The following is a 21,387-nucleotide window of genomic DNA, read 5'->3' as shown; positions in this document are numbered from 1 at the left end:
GTCACGACAGATGCCTTCAAGATGGGCTGAGGCACCGTATGCAACTTTAGGCTCCTGGAAAGGACCTTGGCAATTGCGTTGGCATATCAATTGCCTTGAGTTGCTGGCAGTTCTGCTGGCCCTACAGAGGTTTCAGCCATTGATCCAAGGCAAGCATGTGTTGGTCCGGATGGACAACATGGCGACGGTAGCATACATAAACCAGCAAGGTATGGTGCTGTCCGGCACACAGGGGCTTGCCAACATCTGCATCGACCGAACCTCGCAACTCAATTCAGCGGCTGTGGCGTTTTCCATAGAGACTTCTAGTGTCATCATTTCGACGTACAGCGATGAACTGACTGACAGAACGGGAACATCTTGGTTTCTAGTGTAACCGCTGAACCATCCGCTGATTGGCCGGGACTAGGAGAACTCGAGGAGAACTGGGTCATGAGTGGACTTTTACTGTTACATACAAGCCTGTGACAGGTTCACACAAGTTCAGTCCCACACATGACACACAATTCAACACAGGCTCGATGTTTCACCGTTACATAACCTCGTCAAATATTTTCCAGCAGGTAAAAACATTCTTGCTCAGTCGAAGCATAAAGGTGCAGCTCATTGTGTGTGTGTGTGTGTGTGTGTGTGAGGAACAGTAATGAACATCAGGACGGTTTATCCTGGTTTGTGAACTCAAGTGTGAAGTTTATGTAAAGTTTTCTTCTGGTAGATTCCATGCACAGCTATGTTATTTACTGAAATCTTTTTTCAAAAAGATCAGCAAAGCTGTGCTTTAATTGGTCTAGAGACTGTAATCATGTCAGCATTAAGTGGTTATGAAGAACACCAAATATGTTCTGAATGAATCTGACAACATCCTCAGTATCGTAAATGCTTATTTTGGAGTATGAACACAAATACCGCTATAAGAACAATTCATTTTCTTAGCAATGCTCTGACAGCTTCCCGTCTTTATCTCAAACTGCACATATCTTTGGATGAATCTTATCAAGCCTTGCAGAAATTAATGTCTGGAGCATTTGTCTCAAATACAGTTAATTAGATACATCAAATTAGAGGGATAGTGAAATTAAATGCATCTATTTTCACTGGTTAGCATGTTAACTTTCACCTTATATATATTATATGGATCTTGCATGTCAATATTCATATATAATGTAATATAGCATACAGTAATAAAGCCTTTGGACAAAGTAAGAAAGTCACCTGATTTGACAGTTTTGATTCTGATAGGATCCTCACAGTTGTTCAGGACGTTCAGCACATCAGAGAGGAGCAGTCCCGACACCGGCAGAGCCTCCACCTCCAGCAGAATGTCCCTGTGAGCGGCTGATCTCAGCGGGCAGATCCAGATGAAGCATCCGGTCTCGGCTCCTCCGCTCAGCTCCAGCGGCAGCCGGCCCGCAGCGTCCCTCCACAGCGCACGCTCCCGCACACGCGCGCTCCAGTGCGCCCGGCTCACCTCCATCAGACGCGCCTCAGTTCAGCGCATTCCTGTCAGGTGTTGCTCAGCTGTTCGTATCTGGGAGAAGTGTGGATCATCCTGAAGTGTGTGTGACTGCTGGACAGTCATAAAGTTATTATGAGTCATTTAGGTCATGAGTTCAGTTTCGTGTTTTCATTAGACACGCCTAGCACAGGCTCCCGATCGGCCACGGGCAGTCTTAATTCCCTTACAAAATAAAAAATATAGTCACCATGTTCAGACTGAGTGTTCAGAGAAGTAGTCCGACCAACTAGTAGTTAATCAAGGGGCAGCAGATGAATATGATGAAGGCCAGAATCTTATGAGAGCTCTGATCACAGAACAGAAATAGTGGACTTTCACCCTGTACCTTTACAGATTAACATGTTTCTTATCACTAACCACCACAATAAAACACTGGAAACAAGCAGATTTCAATATATTATGTGTAAGAGATGCAGGAAGAGCTGGACGTGTGTCTGTACCACACACACACACACACACACACACACACACACACACACACACACACACACACACACACACACACACACACACACAATCTGTTTTGCAGAGATGGACTAAAAGTGAATTCCCACACCAGATTCTGGAAGATGAATTCTTCACACAGTGGTACAAGTGGATGTGGTGCTGGTCCTTCAAGAGTCACTCTCAATCTGTCTGTCCATAAAGCCTATCATTTTCTTATTAAGGTCATTTTTTAGGATTCTTCACCTAACCTAAGTCTCTGATCCTGACACCTCACACTTCTGAAGACTCCAGGTAGGTTTCAGTACTGGGAAATGGTGGCGCTGGAGACTAAAGGGTTCCTGATGGTTTCACACTTAATTCTTCACCTTAATTCTTAATTATTTTGCAGTTAACGTGTCTTTCTTTCTCCAGCTGTTTTTGTCTGACCCCGCTGACCCAATGAGCATTTCACTGTCCAATGGTCATGCTTTAACTGCAGTTTCTAGTATTACATTAGTATTGCGTCCTTCTCATGCGCATTTAATCATTTTTGACTTTTCAGTCTGAGTTAAATCTCTTTTTTGGATCATTTTGCCTATAAAGGAAAACCTGGCTAATAATTCAGCACGCCTGTATATAAGGCGTTTTTCATTTTCAGCCTTCATGAGCAATTATATCTCACTTATAAATGACTAAATACGAAATTAATAGATTTAAGATTGATGTGGTTTGGAATTGGTAAGATGTGCCTGGGAAAAAATATGATCAGAAAATCAATTTGCATAATAGTTCTGCACACGGTGCATATGTTTGTCTTATCGTTAATAAATAGTTTATTATAGATGAAATACATTTTATTGTTATACAGTACAACTTTGGAACCACTAAGATTTTTAATGTTTTTAAAAGAAGTTTGGTCTGCTCACCAAGGCTACATTTATTTAATTAAAAATACAGTAAAAACAGTAATATTGTGAAATATTATTACAATTTAAAATTACTGTTTTCTATTTGAATATATTTGACAAAGTAATTTATTCCAGTGATCAAAGCTGAATTTTCAGCATCATTACTCCAGTCTTCAGTGTCACATGATCCTTCAGAAATCATTCTAATATGCTGATCTGCTGCTCAAGAAACATTTAATGTGTACAATTGTACAAAATATTTTTTTTCAGGATTATTTGATGAATAGAAAGTTCAAAAGAACAGTGTTTATCTGAAATCTAATCTTTTGTAACATTATAAATGTCTTTACTGCCACTTTTGATTGATTTAGTTCATCCTTGCTGAATAAAAGTATTAATTTCTTTAATTTCTTTTCAAAAAAAAAAAAAAAAATTCTTACTGACCCCAAACTTTTGAACGGTAGTGTATAATGCTACAGAAGCTTTGTATTTCAGATAAATGCTGTTTTTTTCAACTTTCTATTTATCAAGGGATCCTGAAAAAAACTGTTTTCAACATTGAAAATAATAATAAATGTTTATTGAGCAGCAGATCATCATATCAGAATGATTTCTGAAGGATCATGTGACATATTAATATTGTATCTGTTAACAATATTTCATGCTCTGACAAACCTGCAATGAATTGAAAGAATTGTATTTTATCAACTTACATGAGCTAAGGTTAATAAATGCTGTAAAACTATATTTCTTACAGGTTAATGTTTAATAATGAAGTTCATAAATGAGAACTTATTGTTACTGACAAAACCTCTTCCAGTTGAACAGGTTTGCTGTTGCACGTCTTTTCAGCGTATGAAATATGAACTTAAAACGGTGTTTAGAAATATGGACGTAATTCTGCTCTCAGGAACTGATACTGTAATGATGATCTCTGTGCCGACAGTGCTGCAGAAGAGGACTGATGTTCTCAGTGCAAAACAATCTGTAAAAATGAATATATATATATATATATATATATATATATATATATATATATATATATATATATACATTATTTTACAGGCTCATCAACAGGCTGAGATTCACGACGTTCCCTTTACCTTTCCAATTCGGGCCAAATGATTTTTCAACATTTTTTCAATTTCTTTTTAAATAATATTTTATTTACATGTTTATATATATTTTTTCCCTCATTTCTAGTCATTGTGTCAGAAGAGCTGATGTTCAGAGCTTCAGTCACACTGATATCATGTGTTTCTGTAATACTTAAAATCACTTTCAAATGTTGATTATTAACATTTTAAAATTAATGCCTAAAAAAGAATTAAAATATATTAAAATTGAAAAAATGAAAGTTTGTTCCAATAGCGTGTGTCTTAATGTCAAAACTGTTTTCACTGTTGAACGATGATGATGGTGCATCATTTATTATGTGTTTATTTGATTATTTGTTTATAAAGGCTATCCTTGCACATTTATTTATTTATTTGCAGCAATGTGTGGATTTATGTATTTATTGTTTGTTAGTGCTGGTTTCATCCTCCATAACTGGAGAGATGTGCTCTCTGTCAAACATCATTTATTTATTTATTTTGTCAAATAATTTCTTTGATAACTGCACATCTTTTTCATATATTTCATCATGCAAGTTACAATTTATTTTATTCTGCAGACGAAAGACACAAAACTGCACTTTAAATCACGAATGGACCTACAGGCAGTTCGTCCTCTTGTCTTTAAAAGTAGGCGAATACTTACTAAATTTAATAATTTAAGAGGTAAGAACAGTTTAATTCAGTTATACAAATATTACAGTGAAACAGATGTAGCTAACAGACATTACGTCATCAAAAGTGTTTCTGTTTTCCCAGTAATCAATGAAATATATTTGTGTTCAATATTTTTTATGTAATATTTTGTATTTTGAGGGAATTTCATGGTAATAAGTAATAATTGTACAATAATTATGATCCACATTTTTTACACTATAATACAATTAATTAGCTAATACATACATTTTTTTTCTATTTTTTTAATAAATTATATTTCAATTAACCCCTTTATTGCTATGTGTTTTTTCTGCATTGTGATTGATTTGTAGACTGTATCCCCCTAAAAATATAAATGTTTTGACCGAGTATAGGCTACAAGTGAATATTATTTTTTATTTAACTTTTCTAATCATGCCCACATATGCTATATGTTCACAAGTGCTGTACCATTCTGATGAAGTAAAAAAACAAATCCAAACGTGACTTTAAAGGATTAGTTCAGTTTAGAATTAAAATTGAACTAAATTGTCATATTCAATATGCTAGTGCAAGTATATAACAAACTATATTCAAACTTTGACCTGTGGAGGGCAGTAATACACTTAGCAGCGTCTACACTGCTGGAATTCTAATAGAGAAGAAGAAGAGAGCTAGTTCAAGATGAGCATTTATGGTTAAAACATATAAAATTTAAAGTTTTTTTTAGAAAATGTCTGATGGTTTCTCTAGATGAGACTCTTATTCCTCGTCTGGGATCATGTAGAGCTCTTTGAAGCTGCACTGAAACTGACATTTGGACCTTCAACCATCTGGAGTCCATTGAAGTCCACTAGCTATATGGAGAAAAATCCTGGAATGTTTTCCTCAAAAAGCTTAATTTCTTTTCCACTGAAGAAAGAAAGAAATGAACATCTTGAATGACATGGAGGAGAGTAAATTATCAGGAAAATTTAATTTGAAAGTGAACTAATCCTTTAAGATCATTTCCAGTTGACAGAATGAGCAGTATAGTTTCAGACTGTAACACATGTATCCAGCAGAGGGCGCAGTTGACGCTTCATCTCCTCATCCCGGATGGTTTCATACCGGTGTTTTTGCGTCGCATTCGGTGTGAAAGAGCCTTTAGAGTCACGGGTGTGTTTCAATAACACACGATATTTGAGCTATTATTCTAGTCTGTGGCACAAACCGTAAGGAATTTATAATAATAATAATAAACATCATATACGATAAAATAAATGTTTTTATTATTAAACGCTTGAAAAGAGAGAAAATAAATATGTCACTGAACTCAACGGAGATCTCCACGTCACGCGCAGGGAGCCGGTTCATGCGCGCTTCCGGTATCCACAATGTCAAACCGCAGTGAGTCATGGGAGACGAGTTTTTTGTTCCATTAGTGACCTCGGAAAAGCTGTCGAACTAAACTACATCTCCCACAAGAACGCCTCTCTTCATTCCAAGGAATCCCCCATCCTGTCAGAGCCTCGGCGGACTCTCCTCCTCTCCTGTTACCGAGGGAGCGGCGCGGAGAGGCGCGGATCGAGCCGCGCTCATGGAGCAGTAAGCCGCGGGAGCACACGTCCCTCATCACCGCGCCCGAGCACCATATACCATGCAGCGCGCGCGCGGGAGCGTCTGAAGCGTCTGCCGTCAAAGATGTCCGCGCAGCAGCGGGAGGTGGAGCGGCTGTCCCGGGAGCTGGCCGAGACCACGCAGGAGAAGATCCAGGCGGCGGAGTACGGGCTGGCGGTGCTGGAGGAGAAGCAGCAGCTCAAGCAGCAGTTCGATGAGCTGGAGGCGGAATATGAGGCCGTGCGGCAGGAGCTGGAGCAGCTGCGAGAGGTACCGACAGCCCGCGACACCGCGATGATCGCTCCTCCATCTTAACACCCGATCCGTTACCGTGTGCCAATGTAATGCGTTATTGGGAAAATATTTAGTGTACAGTCGTTTTTATAACACCGAACCGTTAAATCGAAGCGTTATTTAATTATTTATTTACATCAAATTTGTTTATTTTAATATAATTTTTAATATTTATCGTGTTCACATCTAAATTATTATTTCTTTTAATCCACTTTTATTTGTTTTCCACTGTTATTTTAATATATTAATTTCATAAATCTCTTTTTAATTATTTTGTACAGTTTTTGTACTGAACCTGATGAAGGTCATGTGATGAATGACTGTCAGTGTCTGAGAGCAAAACAAAGATTGACCGTCACTGCGAACAGTTTTCCTATCAATTACTTTATTTTTGCAATTAAAACGGTTTTCCTTTTGATTACAGTCTAGTAATTTCTGCTCTCAAACACGGTTTGTTTGATAGAAAAGACACAGAAGTGACGAGGACTGAAGTCTGAATCAGTGATTATTTCATTGTTTGAGGTTTGCATAGATTGGTCATGTCCTGCCTGTGATATCCCACAGTCCTGTTGGGAAGAATAAATAATAATAAAAATGCTTTTTGATGAAGCATATGACTAATTCATAAATGGTCTTTTCTCAACTTTAGATTCAGTTTCTAGCAGTAAATAATCTTTGTGTAGTGATTAGACATTTGCTCGGTTATGACTGAAGCTGCACAGGTGTTATAGTGAGATGAATTGTTGAGATGGAGGCAAATATAACATGCATTTAGAAAATATTTAGGGTGAATATTAATTTCACATTTTAGAGTTTGTGAGCTTGATTCTGTTCAAACAGCAGCCCTCACTCCACTCGCTCGTTGGATTCTGATTCTGTCGTTATAGTCGTGCCGTGGACCTGATGTTCTTTAGAGCATTTTAGACTCTGCATCTTCATGGCTGTAATTCTGATCCTCTGCAGTTCTGGGGAACTAGATCATTTCTCCAGCGACGCATTGCACTGTGGGAGTTGAGCAGAGGCTGGGATCACAGCCTGGTGTGATGTGATCTTCTTCCCAACGTCTCGCTGACTGCAGGTCCACAGAGTATTTAATATTTGATATATAATATTTCCATAAATATTTCCTCTGATGGTGTTTTTGATCAGATTACTGCGGTGTGATTGTGTCTCAGGCTGTTTCAGAGTGAAATAATAACGCTGGTGTTGTGATTGTTTGGGCTTGTGTGTGATGGGAAACGTGACAGGCCTGCTTTTGAATTTTTGCGGGAAGTTTTATCTCCGCCTAAACGGCCGGGCGAGTTTGAGCAGGAATGATGGGAATGCGGGCTGAGGTCATGAATGTGGGTCGATCGGACACAAACCTCTTCAAGTACAAACAGCACTTGTGTGAGAGTGTGGTTGTTTTCTTAACTGGAGGGCTGTTCTCACTGAACTGTGACAATTAATACAACCAGTTCATTCAGTTTCTGAACTTTCCTGAAGTTCCCTGATTTGTGTCACATTATGACGGTTTAGATGGCTCGGTCTGTCTCTTTTTTTGGGAAATGATTTGCGTTTTACAGTGTCGTGATCATGTGTGAACAGGCCTGTTTGACAATACTGGTACATCAGCTCTGCTGAAAACAGTGCAGGACATTCGGTTTAAAGGTAATCTCCTTTATTTCTGAAGTATCTTAATGGCCAAACGCTGTATGTGAACAGCACATGTGGTACATTTACTGGGTCTAATGTGTGAAATCTAATGTCTGTCTAAAAAAAGTAAAATAAGAGATCTCTGTAATGAAAAGAGGGCTGGACAATATCAGATTTCGCTAATATATTCACATGGATTCTCACTAATTTCACATAAAAGGGTGTGTTCACACTTGGCAGGTTTAATTGGATTAAAGTCTGGTGTGATTGTTCACTTGAACGAGTGTGAACGCTGCCATCTGATCCAGGGCTGGGTGCAAAATATAGATTTGATTATAGAACTGATATCGATTCTTAAATCCCACAAATCCCAAGACATTCAGTGAGCATTAACTCGATAACTATAAAGATGATAATTTTGCTAAATATATGCACCATATCAGGGCTCCAGACAAAAGATTCATTAACCCTTATGTGTTGTTGGGGATGTTTTCATCCACTATGGGGTGATTTTGAGTCTTAATTTGGCCACAACTTTCTCTGTGTTTCAGCAAATGGAATGATTTTTGGTGACAAATCTTATTTTGAAATATATTTTGGGAAAATTATATGTTATACTCCATATAATTCCATATAAAAGCCAGTAACTAAGCTTTTTTTGCACAGGCCTATCTAAAGTGTTAATGGCGCCACCTGGTGATCAACTGTAAAAATGAGAAATTTTACCTCTTCCCAACAGGGAAAACCACCATCAATCAAGAATGCATGATTATATGGTGTCATGGCTTTGCAATCAAAAAATGTCGTTATAATGGAAGTCAATGGGGCAAAAACAGCCACGAACAATAAATGAGGGAGAAAAAATTTAAATCTGATGCTGCACGAAAACTAACAATGCATCAAAACCAATGTTAGTACTAATCTTTGACATGTCCAAGACTGTGATAAAAGGTAAAAAAAAATCCAGTCCACAATCACTTTTATATTGAAAATAAGCCATTTTTTGTGTTTTTTTTTTTTCACCCAAATCAGTGACATCATTTATAAACTTGGCAATAAAAAAGTAAAAATCTTGGATTTTTTTAAACATTTAGTAGTTTTGATCAGGACAGAGGTTGATTAACAGATTTATGCAAAAAAAAAAATTGAAAAAAAAAAATTGATCTGATACATTTTTACAGCAGTTTAATTTAGTGGATGTTTTCAGCCACGGACATAATGAAAGGGTAGTGAATTTGAACAATGCTCAAGGGTTAAGGAGCCATTGGCTCCTATAGGGGGAAAAACAGGTGCCAAATAATTTTAAGAGCCACACAACAATGAACTAAATTTTAAAATCACTTACTTTTAGTCATCCTGTTGTGTTTGTATATGTCCCCTTTACAGTTTTAACTTTTTCATCTTGTGACTTTTCTGGGAAATGAACGTCGCTATTTTCACTTAATACTATTATAATACTAATACTACGAACTCTGGTGAAATATGAACGCACCATGGACCAAAGACATCTGAACGAACCAAAAACAGGAAGTGATGTGACTCTAAAAAGGACCGAATGCTGAAGCACACCTGGTTCTTCTCGTTACAGAGGTGATGTTGCCCATCACGGTTCAGTACGGGCGTCAGAACCGCGTCTCGTCGCAGCAGATCTGTGTTTGTGTGTGACGGAGGGATTACTGATGCTGTTTTCACTCCTTTACACGTTTTATAAGCTCTTCACGAGCTTCAGCCGTACACACATACACGAGTGCGTTTAGAATACAGCACTGATTTGGATGTTCTGTAAGTACCGTTGCAAAATATACCTCGTAAAAGCTGTTTTTGTGTATGTTTAGAGAATGACGGGGTCGTGAATGAACTAAATGTATCATTTCATTTTTGGTCCGGACCAGAAAAGAACCAAGAGAACCGAACACGCCCTTAGAGTTTGTTGTAATATAATTGTTTTTGAGTGCGGTTCATGAGGATGAGTGGAAATAGGTCAGTGGGTCAGCTGGTGGGGATTTAGATGCTATAGCAGGACAACAGGACTGCGGCCAGCTGAGATCCTTCTCTTCCAGCTCTTTCAAACAATGTGTCTTTGTTTCTTCAGGATGCAGCTGAAAAAGGTCTGCTAAATTTAGTCGTTGTGTTCAATAGCTCAGGCTAGTGGGTGTCCCACATATCAGACCGGTTATCTGTGAATGTGGGAGTTTACAGACCATTTGTTTCAGCGCTAACAGCTGTTCAAACACTTGTGTTGATGTTCTGGAGAACATTGTAGACACTCTGATGCATCAGCTCTCTCTTCAACAATTCTGAAAGCTTATTTTAAGCAGTTAAAAGCACTTTTATGATGCAAAATTAATGTAAATACAGTCTTAAAGCATGTCTGATATGATGAAATAGATCTGTGCATTAGTGAATGCAGCCTATAAGACCTGCCTAGGGGTGACGATATGAGAAAGTTTATTTCACCGTATCGATATAGGTATCACAATGTAGTTATTAAAAGTAATAACAAAGAAGCAAATTACAAGCAATAGGACAAATACAGTATAACAAAAATATGAGTTATACAAATTAAGGTAGAATAGGTTTAATTAACATAGTTAGAAACAGTACAAAAATTAAATAATCAAATGTAAAAATAAAATGCTGCATAGTCTTTACTATATGAATTAAATGTAAATTATTCTTATTAAAACTACAAACGTTTTTCAAGATCTATTCTCTTTTGTTTGATTCACTTTAATGACAGACTGCAGCAGGTTTATTAGGCCGCTGTCACTTTAAGACCGAACGCACCAATCCGATACACTGATACACATCTGGTTTACACCCAACTTTACTTTCTCCCGAGACACACCCACAGTGTTTACATGAATACTCCACAAGATTCACTGTGTGATTATTCAAGCACAATAAGGCAGAGCTGATCTCATGCTTCAGCGGTGTGTCCGTCATCGAGGTCTTCTTCACTGCTTATTGTGCTTAAACACTCTTTCTAACATTGAGCACGTCCTGCTCTTGCTCTCATTCATGCGTTTCATCACTCTAAAGTGGCGATAGTGCTGAGCTACACGCGCATATATATATATATATATATATATATATATATATGTACCGCGATATAGTAACATTGCCATGATATCATCACACCGCCCAGCCCTATGATGTCATCTAGGGTGTCACAAATCTTATCATGGTAACAGTGTCGCAGTATAATTATTTTTACTTGAAATTCAAAGATAAAATGCTTTATAAATCTCATGGTATTTTTGGTTTTGAAATGGTTTACAAATGAAAGATACTTCATCTCATTTGATCATTTCTGGTTTTATTTGGAACTTGATGGACATAAATGAAGGATGACATTATTTATAAAAAATGTATGAGTCTGACATCAGTAAGAAAACAAACCTTCACAGCAGGAAACACTTGAGTTCAAGTTGAGTCGAAGTAACATAATAAAACAGCTCTGGTCAGATGAGCCACATTTAAAGATGTTGTAAAACGCACAACCTTAGGTGGACATCAGTTAAACACGATAATGTGAAAGCCATAATCTCCATAAAAACATCACGTTGTGCCGAACAATCCCCTTAATAACAACGTCTTCCTTTTTTGGGAGGAGTCGTGCTTGTCTTTTGGGATTTCCTCATTGTTTCTCTTTTGCTATCACATGTAAACATAAAGAAGCCCCGCCCACTGAGACCTGCCCAGACTCATACCGCACTGTAAATGATGCATGTCTATCGGCACAAGATAATTACCATCATACAGCCCTGCCCTAACCTCGAGTGAACCCAACCAACACGCAAACGCACCTGAAACAAGACACACAACCGCTCTTACCCTGACACAGCGCATTAAAGTATATTTTAGAGGTCAACCGATACTGGATTTTACTGATATCCATTGCTAAGTTAAGCGGTACCAGCCGATAACCCATTAATTAACCCAAAACTGATGCTGAATTAAAACATAAACAGTTATTTAAGTATTTAACATAAGCACCAAAACAAGAATGTTCTGTGAGGGATTGACAAGCAGACACACGAGGAAACATTTACTAATGTTTTGCGAAGTTACGAACCAAAACATGGCGCAAAAGCATCATGTTTATACTGTTTACACGCGTATTCATACAAATACGTTGTTATAGTTTGATCTCTAACTCTACTAGACATTTTCAATGATATGTGACACAAGACTGTCTGTTAATGCACAATGATTTTACAGATCACATTTTCATGTAAAACAGTTATGGGAATTTATGTAAATGGTCATCCCTAATCTCAACACATCTTGGCACTGACCGGCGTTTGAGTGGATTCTGAGCGAGCTTAAACACCTCTGATTGGCCATTACGTTCAAAAGATGTCTGTGATTGGCTACATTATAGTTTGCTGTAAAAACACACTGTAAATAGAAACCTTTGAGGCTTTCCAGAGCGCAAACACTTGCTAGATCTATTTCGCCAATGTGATATTATTACAGTAGCCACTGAAGGAGCTTAACTTAGTTAAAAACAGTAGCTTCACATGGTGCTGAACTCAAAGGAAATACAGGAAACACTGCCTTCCTCCTTTGGTGGACTTGGAAGAATGGTCAAGGGAACAAGAAAAATGCTGTATAAATATAACAAATAAATAATTTTTGTATCTTCTGTTTCTCAGGCGTTCGGACAGGCGCACTCCAACCACAGGAAGGTGGCGGCTGACGGCGAGAGCCGCGAGGAGTCGCTCATCCAGGAGTCGGCCTGTAAGGAGGCGTATTACGAGCAGCGCATGCAAGAGCTGCAGACAGAGCTGAGACAAGCGCGCAATATCCTGACAAACGCCCAGTCGGAGAACGAACGCCTCGCCACCATCACTCAGGAGCTGAGAGAGGTCAGTGACTGAACAACGCCGTGTGTTCGGATCATGAGGGTGATTAGAGGCGTTAGTAGTTGCTCTAGCACCAATTAAATCCCTGTGTTAACGTATAGTGAATAAAATAACAGAATATCATTATAATATATAACATTATACAATATAAACATTATATAAGCTATTGTATTGCAGAAAGCTGCAGTTTTAACACGGGTATGTAGAGATTTTATCCCCAGAAATGTTGTTTACATATCGGCCAAAAAAATTCAAATGATTAAATCAAGCAGCAATTTATGACATTTAGCGGAAAGACTTTGGTTAGCATTATATTTAGTTTGAGCTGGACAGGAGTGAACAGTGAACCTGGTCTGTCCTCACACTGAGAGACAATAAACCAAAATCTAGTGCTGCGACAGCTCACCGATTGACATTTAACGTATATAAAAATAGATAAACTTACCATGTGATTTTTTTTTTTTTTTTTTTTCCAGCCCTTGTAGTGCAGCTTGATATTCTTTGTCTAAACTGTTCAGAAGCATCAAGGAAACATTAAGTATTGAAATAAAAATTAACAGTTTTGCTACTTTAACACAGCAAAGGATGCAAATATAGGGATTAAAAGTAAATGAAAGGAAGAAAATAAATGTTTATATAAATAAATTCCCGGTGAAAAGAGACAGATGGTGTGACACGAGTCAGGATTTGAGGAGAGAGAGAGATTGCGTTTAATGGCGCAGTCCTCTTGAGGAGATTAATGAGCCAAAGGTGAAATGAAATGTGTTTTTGCATGTGACTGAGCCGTGGAACAGATGGAGTGAAGACGGAGAGAGATGGAGAGAGTGAAAAACAGACGCAAACAGGTCAAAGGATAAAAGTGTAGTTTCTTTTTTAATACTTTTATTCATCAAGGTCGCATTAAATTGATCAAAAGTGACAGTAGAGACATTTATAATGTTATAAAACATTTCTGATTCAAATAAATGCTGTTCTTTTCATCACAGAATCCTGAAAAATAAAATGTTTGATGGTTTTCAACATTGATAATAATCATAAATGTTTCTTGAGCAGCAGATCATCATATCAGAATGATTTCTGAAGGATCATGTGACACTGAAGACTGGAGTAATGAAATATTGTAATACTTTCATATTGAATCTCCAAAATAATGTAGAAACAACATAAAGACGGTATATTTGAAATGTTTAATGGCATCTTTTTACTGAGAACTATGAATCACTGATACTGATACAGTGTCTCTGTTACAAGGATTTAGTTCTCCTAAAAGAATCATAAACTGAATAAATTATTTGTAGGTTGTCTTTTGTAAAGAAAATGTAATGTTTAATAAAAAATGAAGCGGGCCAGAAAAATCCTTGAGTCCTGCTTCTGCACTCTTTGCATATCCGAGCAGAAACTCACACGCTGCTTCTGTCTTTCAGAACAGTCAGATGGTGGAGCTGCAGAGGTCACGCCTGCGGGACGACATCAAGGAGTTCAAGATCCGAGAGGCTCGTCTGCTGCAGGACTACAGCGAGCTGGAGGAGGAGAACATCAGCCTCCAGAAACATGTTTCTGTCTTAAAGCAGGGCCAGGTAACATTCAACCAGCCACGATAAACTCATCGCCACGCTGCAGAAACATCAGTTCTGTCAGAAGTGAGATGGGCGTTAGTCACTGTGTGTGTGTGTGTGTGTGTGTGTGTGTGATGGCGTCCTGTAGGTTGAGTTTGAGGGTCTGAAACATGAACTCCGGCGTCTGGAGGAAGACACCCAGTTTCTGAACAGCCAGCTGGAGGATGCCATCCGTCTGAAGGAGATCGCTGAGAGGCAGCTGGGAGAGGCGCTGGAGACCATCAAGACTGAGAGGGAGCAGAAGGCAAGCGTTATTTCCTTTTTTAAAATTTTATTATTATTATTATTTGCAGCTAGATGATATTAGGAGTGTGACCTCTGCATTAGTTGAGATTAAAATCAACAACTGACTTAACATGGATAGAAGCATAGACCCACAAATCCACGAAAGTCTGCAAAAATAAATATGAAAATAATAAAATTAAAAGAATTCATTACAATAAATGAATAAAAATGTGATTCAAATAAAAATAGTTTGTTATTAATCTACTAAATAGATTAAATTACATTAAAATAAATACAATTTTGATTAATATACATCAAATGTGATTAAAGTTAAATAAATAAATAAATAAATAAATTTAATAGTAAATTACTTTAGTGATATCGTTTTGTTGTTGTGTTTTTATTAAGAATAACAATGAACCCACCATTCAAGCACTTGCTGCCCCCCGAATTGCCACTAATTCGAAAGCAAAAGTAAAATGCGTCACGGGCATTGCATTCATAATGGTGTGTGTGTTTCAGTTCATTCCTATGGAAGTTGAGCTCAGCTCTTAAAAGTGAGGTAGAAAAACTCCAGCATCCCTCATCATATTTGGGCTCTGTGGCATCTAAACAACTGAAAATTCACAAATTAATACTCAGTTTTGGCCAACAGATCGTTCATTTTAAGTAGCGGGACATCACCACCCAATGCACAATAAATGACACATATCCAAACAAATGTTATTTAACAGCGTGCATCTGTGTACACGAGTGTATATTTATGTTACTTACATGTCAATATTTAGATTCTTTTTAATATGGCAATAAAGAGCAGAGCAGGTTTTTATTAATATGGGTAGTTCTTGAGTGTTGGGATCGAACTTCAGCAGTTGATGATGCTGTTGAACGAGAACAGAAGGACTGAAGAAAGAACAGATATCGAGAAGCGGCCAGTGTCTGTTTCATGCTGGTTGGCAAAATTGATTCTTGATCTCGTTTAAAATGCCTGTTCCTGCCAGTCTGAGCTCAAACTTCACGGTATCTCTTGGTGTCCATTAATACAGGCCGCCTTGAGGAAGGAGTTGTCTCAGTATATGACCATCGGGGACTCTATGTACCACAGTCCTTTGAGCATCTCCCTCGATGGGCTGAAGTTTAGTGACGACACCTCGATCGAGCCCAACAACGACGAACCCCTCCACGTCTACGAGAACGGCTTCGACAAGATCGCCAACAACGACAACCGTGTGTCCACGCCCAAAAAAGGAGATCTGTTCCAGCCGTCCTCCAGCCTCGTGGACAACCTACTGAACGAACTCAACATCTCCGAGATCCAGAAGCTGAAACAACAGCTGCTGCAGGTACTGCGGTACACTTATATATTTACCGTGATTACTGCGTTCAGCCAGGCACCATCATTGCATCAAGTACATGGCAAAATGTTTAATAATAATAATGTAATAATAATATTGGCGCAATTGTGCAGCCCTGCAAACAAGCACAGCTAAGCTGGATTTTTTTTTAAATCACAATTTAATTCAATTCAAGTTTACTTAAATAGCGCTTTTCACATTTCACATAGTTTTCAAAGCTGCGTCACAGAAATCGCTGGTTTCTACGGAAGAGGATTAAGGCCAAGCAATAATAAAAAAATAAAAATAAATAGTAAAAATAAATAAATAAATCTCTAGATTAAAGTTGTTAAATTTCGAGAAAAAAGTCTAGATAAAATGTTGAGAATAAACTCGTTAAATTATGAATTTGTTTTCATAATTTAACGACTTTTTTCTCGTAATTTAATGACTTTATTCTCAACATTTTATCTCGACTTTTTTCTTGAAATTTAACGAGTTTTTTCTCAATTTAACAACTTTAATCTCGAGATGGATTAATTTTTTTATGATCGCTTGGCCCTAATCCTCTTCCGTAGGTTTCAGTGTTACAAATGTCACGAATTTCAAATCTCAGTTCTTCACAATCAGACCCCCCCCACACACACACACACACACACACACACATTGAGCAGCGCTGTAGTGTGTGTTCAGCGTTTGATTGGCTGACAGCTGGGCTGCTTTAATCCTATTAGTGGAGGTTGTGTTTAGTGCTGCACCCCATCAGACACAACGAGCTGTCAGTTCAGCCATCTGTCAGGAAGTCAACCCACAATCTCTGACCTCTGAAGGGTCGTCTCCATGCAGACGGGTGTGTGTTGTCCAGTGGTGATGTTCACTGTTCACCAGAACCAATACGAGACCGTTGTTTCCTTGAGACAGCTCTTTCCATTATGGTAATCAGACCCTCTCGTATCCCTCATGACCTATTGATCATTCCAGACAACAGAATCCAGCTGAGACGACATGATTTCATCTCTAATGAACACGTGCTTCTATTTTTGCATGCATTTTTTATTATTATTTTTTATTATAATTGTCATCTACACACACAGTTATACCCGTGTGTTCAGAGCAGCAGGGATGGACGGCATGTTTTTCTTTTTTTTTTTAACCCTAAAAATGTGTACCTTTTTTGGTATCCCAGTAAATTAAAGAATGTTGTCCTTCATGAGAAATGGCATGTGGGTTTTTCAGGAACATCTTCAACTTCCACATGAAATGGAATAATTTAGGATAGAAATATTTTACTCTTGCATAAAACCATAATAATTATAAATAATCATCATGATATTTATATTGAATACTGTATTACTGTAATATAATATTGGCATGGGCTGGGTTCCTATAACTGTTAATTAACATTTGTAATATTAATTTATTCAAAACGTCTCAATAATCTAATTTATCCTAGAGTAGTTTTTGCTTATAAAGTCTTAATGAAAATCCAAGTTCAGTGAGAGTGAATGATTTAAGATGTTTTTGTATTCCACTCACTTTGATATGAACAGAACAGACAGCTAAACTGTTAACCGCAAACCACACGTCACAACTTTCTGTTGGTTGAATAGGTTTTCCCATGTCAACAGCCATAATTTTGAGTCATGTCAGTACAGGTTAACACACTGCTGCTCGCTTCAGCAAGTCCTGTAATGTTCAGAGCAGAGCTTTTGAAGGAGTTATAGCTGAAGGATACTGTGGATTTCAGCCTGTGTCCCGCCCTGATACAGGAAGACTAAACTCACTGAAATTAGTTTCTCCTGGTGCGTCGTTTGAAATATTAACGCATTACATTATAAATGCAGTAGGGCTGTCAATAGATTAACATTTTTAATTGTGATTAATCGCACCCCTTTTATGTGATTAGTCACGATTAATCGTATACTTATCGTGAAATTAAACATAAACCATTTATCTTGTTTAACACATTAATTTTATTGTCTATATCCATCAAACTAACTTGTTTACATTTTAGACATGTCAAGTTGCGATACTGAACAAGATGCTAAAACAACCCTAAACCAACCTTGACCTGACTGCATGTACTACAGTACACAGATCCATTCAGAATTACTACACACAGAAATACACACTACAAATCCAAACAGTATCCTGAATGTGTGTGGAAACAACGTGAATGTACTGAAATGTGACTCTGCATAAATGCAATGTGCGATCAGTAGGGCTGGGTATCGTTCAAACATTTTCGATACCGAGATGATACCGATACCTTGACTTCGATACCGATACCTAAACGATACCTTTTTCGGTACCAGTTTTATAAAATATGTTTAAACAAGATTACATAACCTCAAAAAAATCTTTGGTTTTATATTTTAACTTTATTGACTTTTTTTCAGACTCAAAGACTCATCTCCTGAGCCACTGCAGGGAATAAAAAAAGCGCAAATTAAAAAAATGTACCCAACACAATAAATCAGTGCAAATAGTTTTAATAAAGTTTAGTTTTCAATGCAAAAATTAAGTATGTGAGGCTCTTTTTTAAATCACTCAGCAATTGTTCTTCAAAAAATTAATTATTATTAACAAGATCAAAGTGGAAGTAAGAGTGATGCAAGTTCGTTGCGTCTTACCGTGAAATAAGAGTTCTGTGTCTTTATTAAAATCAACACATTAATGATTCATCTCTTATCCACCCGCAATTAATTTGAATGTTATTTTTTTATTACTTGGCCCGACCCGCAAATTATCCGCAGTATCAGGAGGACGCTGATACCCCTTTTTCAGCAGAATTGTTCGCGTTCTGGAGCCAGAGGCAGAGCCTGTGCTCATGCAGGCGAACTAGAGGCCGTCACGAACCGGTCGCGTGTTTCCATAGACTTGAGGGACGAACGCTGATGTAAAGCTGCTGTGTGTTGTACCTTAGACTACAAAAAACATTGCGCGTTCCGCTGTTTCTGCAGGCAGTGCGACACTTTTGTTTTCTGTTAACAGTATCTGTAGTGAACCGGCTGCTCACATAAACAGCCGTTTCTCACCCGTCCATTCGGAGATAAACTGAAAACGAAACCGTTGATTCAATCGCCCTCTCGCACATAGGGTCTCTCTCGCGCGTATAGTTTTATATATTTAGATATAAATAACAATGTAGCGCAACGTTACTTGCTCCTCAACGAGACAGCGAAAGCATTTCTCCGCCCCTCTCCTCGATCGGCTCCATTCTGAGGTACCGAAATTTGGTACCGAATGACAAGACACTTTTCGATACTCGGTAGTATCGAGGCAGTTCGATCGGTACCTAAAAAGTATCGAGTTCGGTACCCAGCCCTAGCGATCAGTGCATCAAGAGCGCACATACACGGTTTGTTTGTGCATCAATATAACAGACTAACGTGTGTTTACTGTACGACTCCTGTACTTCACCGCAGTCATCTTTACTTTGATTACAATCCCCAACCATCAAAACTTTACTAGCAAGACGCTGGTTTGCTTTAGCTAGCTCAGAAGTGTAGTTTACAAATCTTCTGGCCAGCAGTGGGATGGTCTGACTTCAGTCTGTATTTCACACAGCGTGATGCGTGAGGGCTCACGTCTTCAGAAACAATCGCAGAATATGACAGAGCTCGTGTTTTACAGCGAAACACACACTGGAATTAATAATTCACTGAAAACACAACATGAGTCTCTATTCTCTCTGCCATCTCTGATGAAATCAGCCTGGTTTTCTTTACATTCGTGCTGTTTTGGACTGATTGTTTGAATGAGTGAGTTTGTTTACTAGATTATTGGAATGAAAACTTTCCCGGAGTTTAGCAGTTTAAAATGATCTGACTGCAAACAGAGAAGCCAAATCTGGTTAAAGGGTTAGAATAGGAACTTCCCGCCTACCAGTGTTACAGGTGTTTGGGCTACTGTAATGCTCAGTGTGATAAACTCCCGAGATCATCTAACTGCGTGACCGAAATTACGTTAATGAGACAATTTCACATGCTTCAGTGATTTGCAAGTAAATTATTTTAACACATTAAGGATTTTTAATGACAGAAAATGACAGTTCTGCATAAAAGAATAAAAAAAGTTAATATCGAGTTTATATCTCACAGTTCTTTGAAGGCAAACAGAATTGTGAGATTTACTCATTATTCAGACGTTTTCCCCCTCAGAATTGTGATAAACTCACAATTGCGAGTAATGAACTGGGAGATAAACATGCAAATGCAAGAAAAAGTCAGAATAGTGAGATGAAAATGTTATAAGTTTAAATATTATTTCATGCTGTAACTTGCTTTGTATGTGTGTCCCTTATGAACTGCATGTGTCAATATATCAAATTCATGCTTTAATAGTAGAATAGTCATTGCAGGTTTCTTCAGTCCAGTCTGTGACTTGCAACATAAACATGTGTTTAGCTTCAAAGGGCGACTTCAATGATGGTATTCTATAAAAATTAAGACTATATTTTTTTAATTCTGATTCTGACATCCAAAGGCACAACAAAACATTTTTCTCTTATTGTTATCACTGTTTTTCTGTCAGCACTGTGGGCGCGCAGCTGCAAGTGACGTAACTGTGACTAGCATTAGCTTCTCAGTAAAAAGCGAGCCTCAGCCAGGTGAGAAAAAGTAACGCATTACTTTCCATAAAAAGCAACTACGTAACATTTAGTTACTTTCCTAACTTTCCACAACACTGGCTATTGTAAAACTAACTAAGATTCGTCCCATTCCAAACAATCCTCAATTCCAATTCAGCATTGCAGGGAATTACTTTATAGAAGTCTGTCTTTTAGCGCATACATCTGACCTTGACAGTCAACACTGATTCAGATCGGTTGCATCATCACCATAACAGCAGAGCGGGCAGCAGCAGTGTCAGCTGAGTGACATTGTGAACACTCTTTTCTGTCGTACCTGAACTAATGCATATTTATTTTTCCAGGTGGAGCGGGAGAAGGTGACATTGCTGTCAACGCTGCAGGAATCTCAGAAGCAGCTGGAGCAGGCTCATGGAGCTCTATCTGAGCAACACGAGAAGGTCAGCCGCCTCACCGAGAACCTCAGTGCCATGCGCAAACTCCAGGCCAGCAAAGAGCGCCAGTCCGCTCTGGACAACGAGAAGGACCGCGACAGCCACGAGGACACTGAATACTATGAGGTGGACATCAACGGCCCCGAGATCCTGGAGTGCAAGTACAAGGTATAGAAATTAGGGT

The 21,387-nt window shown here is 38.2% G+C and overlaps 2 protein-coding genes across 15 annotated transcripts in view; one reads left to right on the top strand and one right to left on the bottom strand.

Annotated features, from left to right (window-relative positions):
- Window positions 1-1,855, bottom strand: part of magi1a (membrane associated guanylate kinase, WW and PDZ domain containing 1a) — a 75,330-nt gene extending 73,475 nt beyond the window's left edge. For 10 of the 12 annotated variants that reach the window (XM_067395576.1, XM_067395580.1, XM_067395581.1 and 7 more), the window contains exon 1: window positions 1,213-1,855. In XM_067395576.1, coding sequence (XP_067251677.1) covers window positions 1,213-1,474 — 262 coding nt within the window. In that variant the 5' untranslated portion in view covers window positions 1,475-1,855. The remainder of the gene's footprint in view (window positions 1-1,212) is intronic. The other 2 variants (XM_067395577.1, XM_067395578.1) reach the window with 2 other exon arrangements.
- A 3,874-nt stretch (window positions 1,856-5,729) lies between these two features.
- Window positions 5,730-21,387, top strand: part of zgc:171572 (protein bicaudal D homolog 2) — a 30,521-nt gene continuing 14,863 nt past the window's right edge. For all 3 annotated transcript variants that reach the window (XM_067395573.1, XM_067395575.1, XM_067395574.1), the window contains exons 1-6: window positions 5,730-6,470; window positions 12,791-13,003; window positions 14,425-14,577; window positions 14,705-14,860; window positions 15,888-16,184; window positions 21,114-21,371. In XM_067395573.1, coding sequence (XP_067251674.1) covers window positions 6,285-6,470; window positions 12,791-13,003; window positions 14,425-14,577; window positions 14,705-14,860; window positions 15,888-16,184; window positions 21,114-21,371 — 1,263 coding nt within the window. In that variant the 5' untranslated portion in view covers window positions 5,730-6,284. The remainder of the gene's footprint in view (window positions 6,471-12,790; window positions 13,004-14,424; window positions 14,578-14,704; window positions 14,861-15,887; window positions 16,185-21,113; window positions 21,372-21,387) is intronic.

This window comes from Chanodichthys erythropterus, chromosome 9 (assembly GCF_024489055.1).
Source record: "Chanodichthys erythropterus isolate Z2021 chromosome 9, ASM2448905v1, whole genome shotgun sequence".
Classification (NCBI taxonomy): Eukaryota; Metazoa; Chordata; class Actinopteri; order Cypriniformes; family Xenocyprididae; genus Chanodichthys; species Chanodichthys erythropterus.
This window is presented reverse-complemented; position numbering and strand designations above follow the sequence as displayed.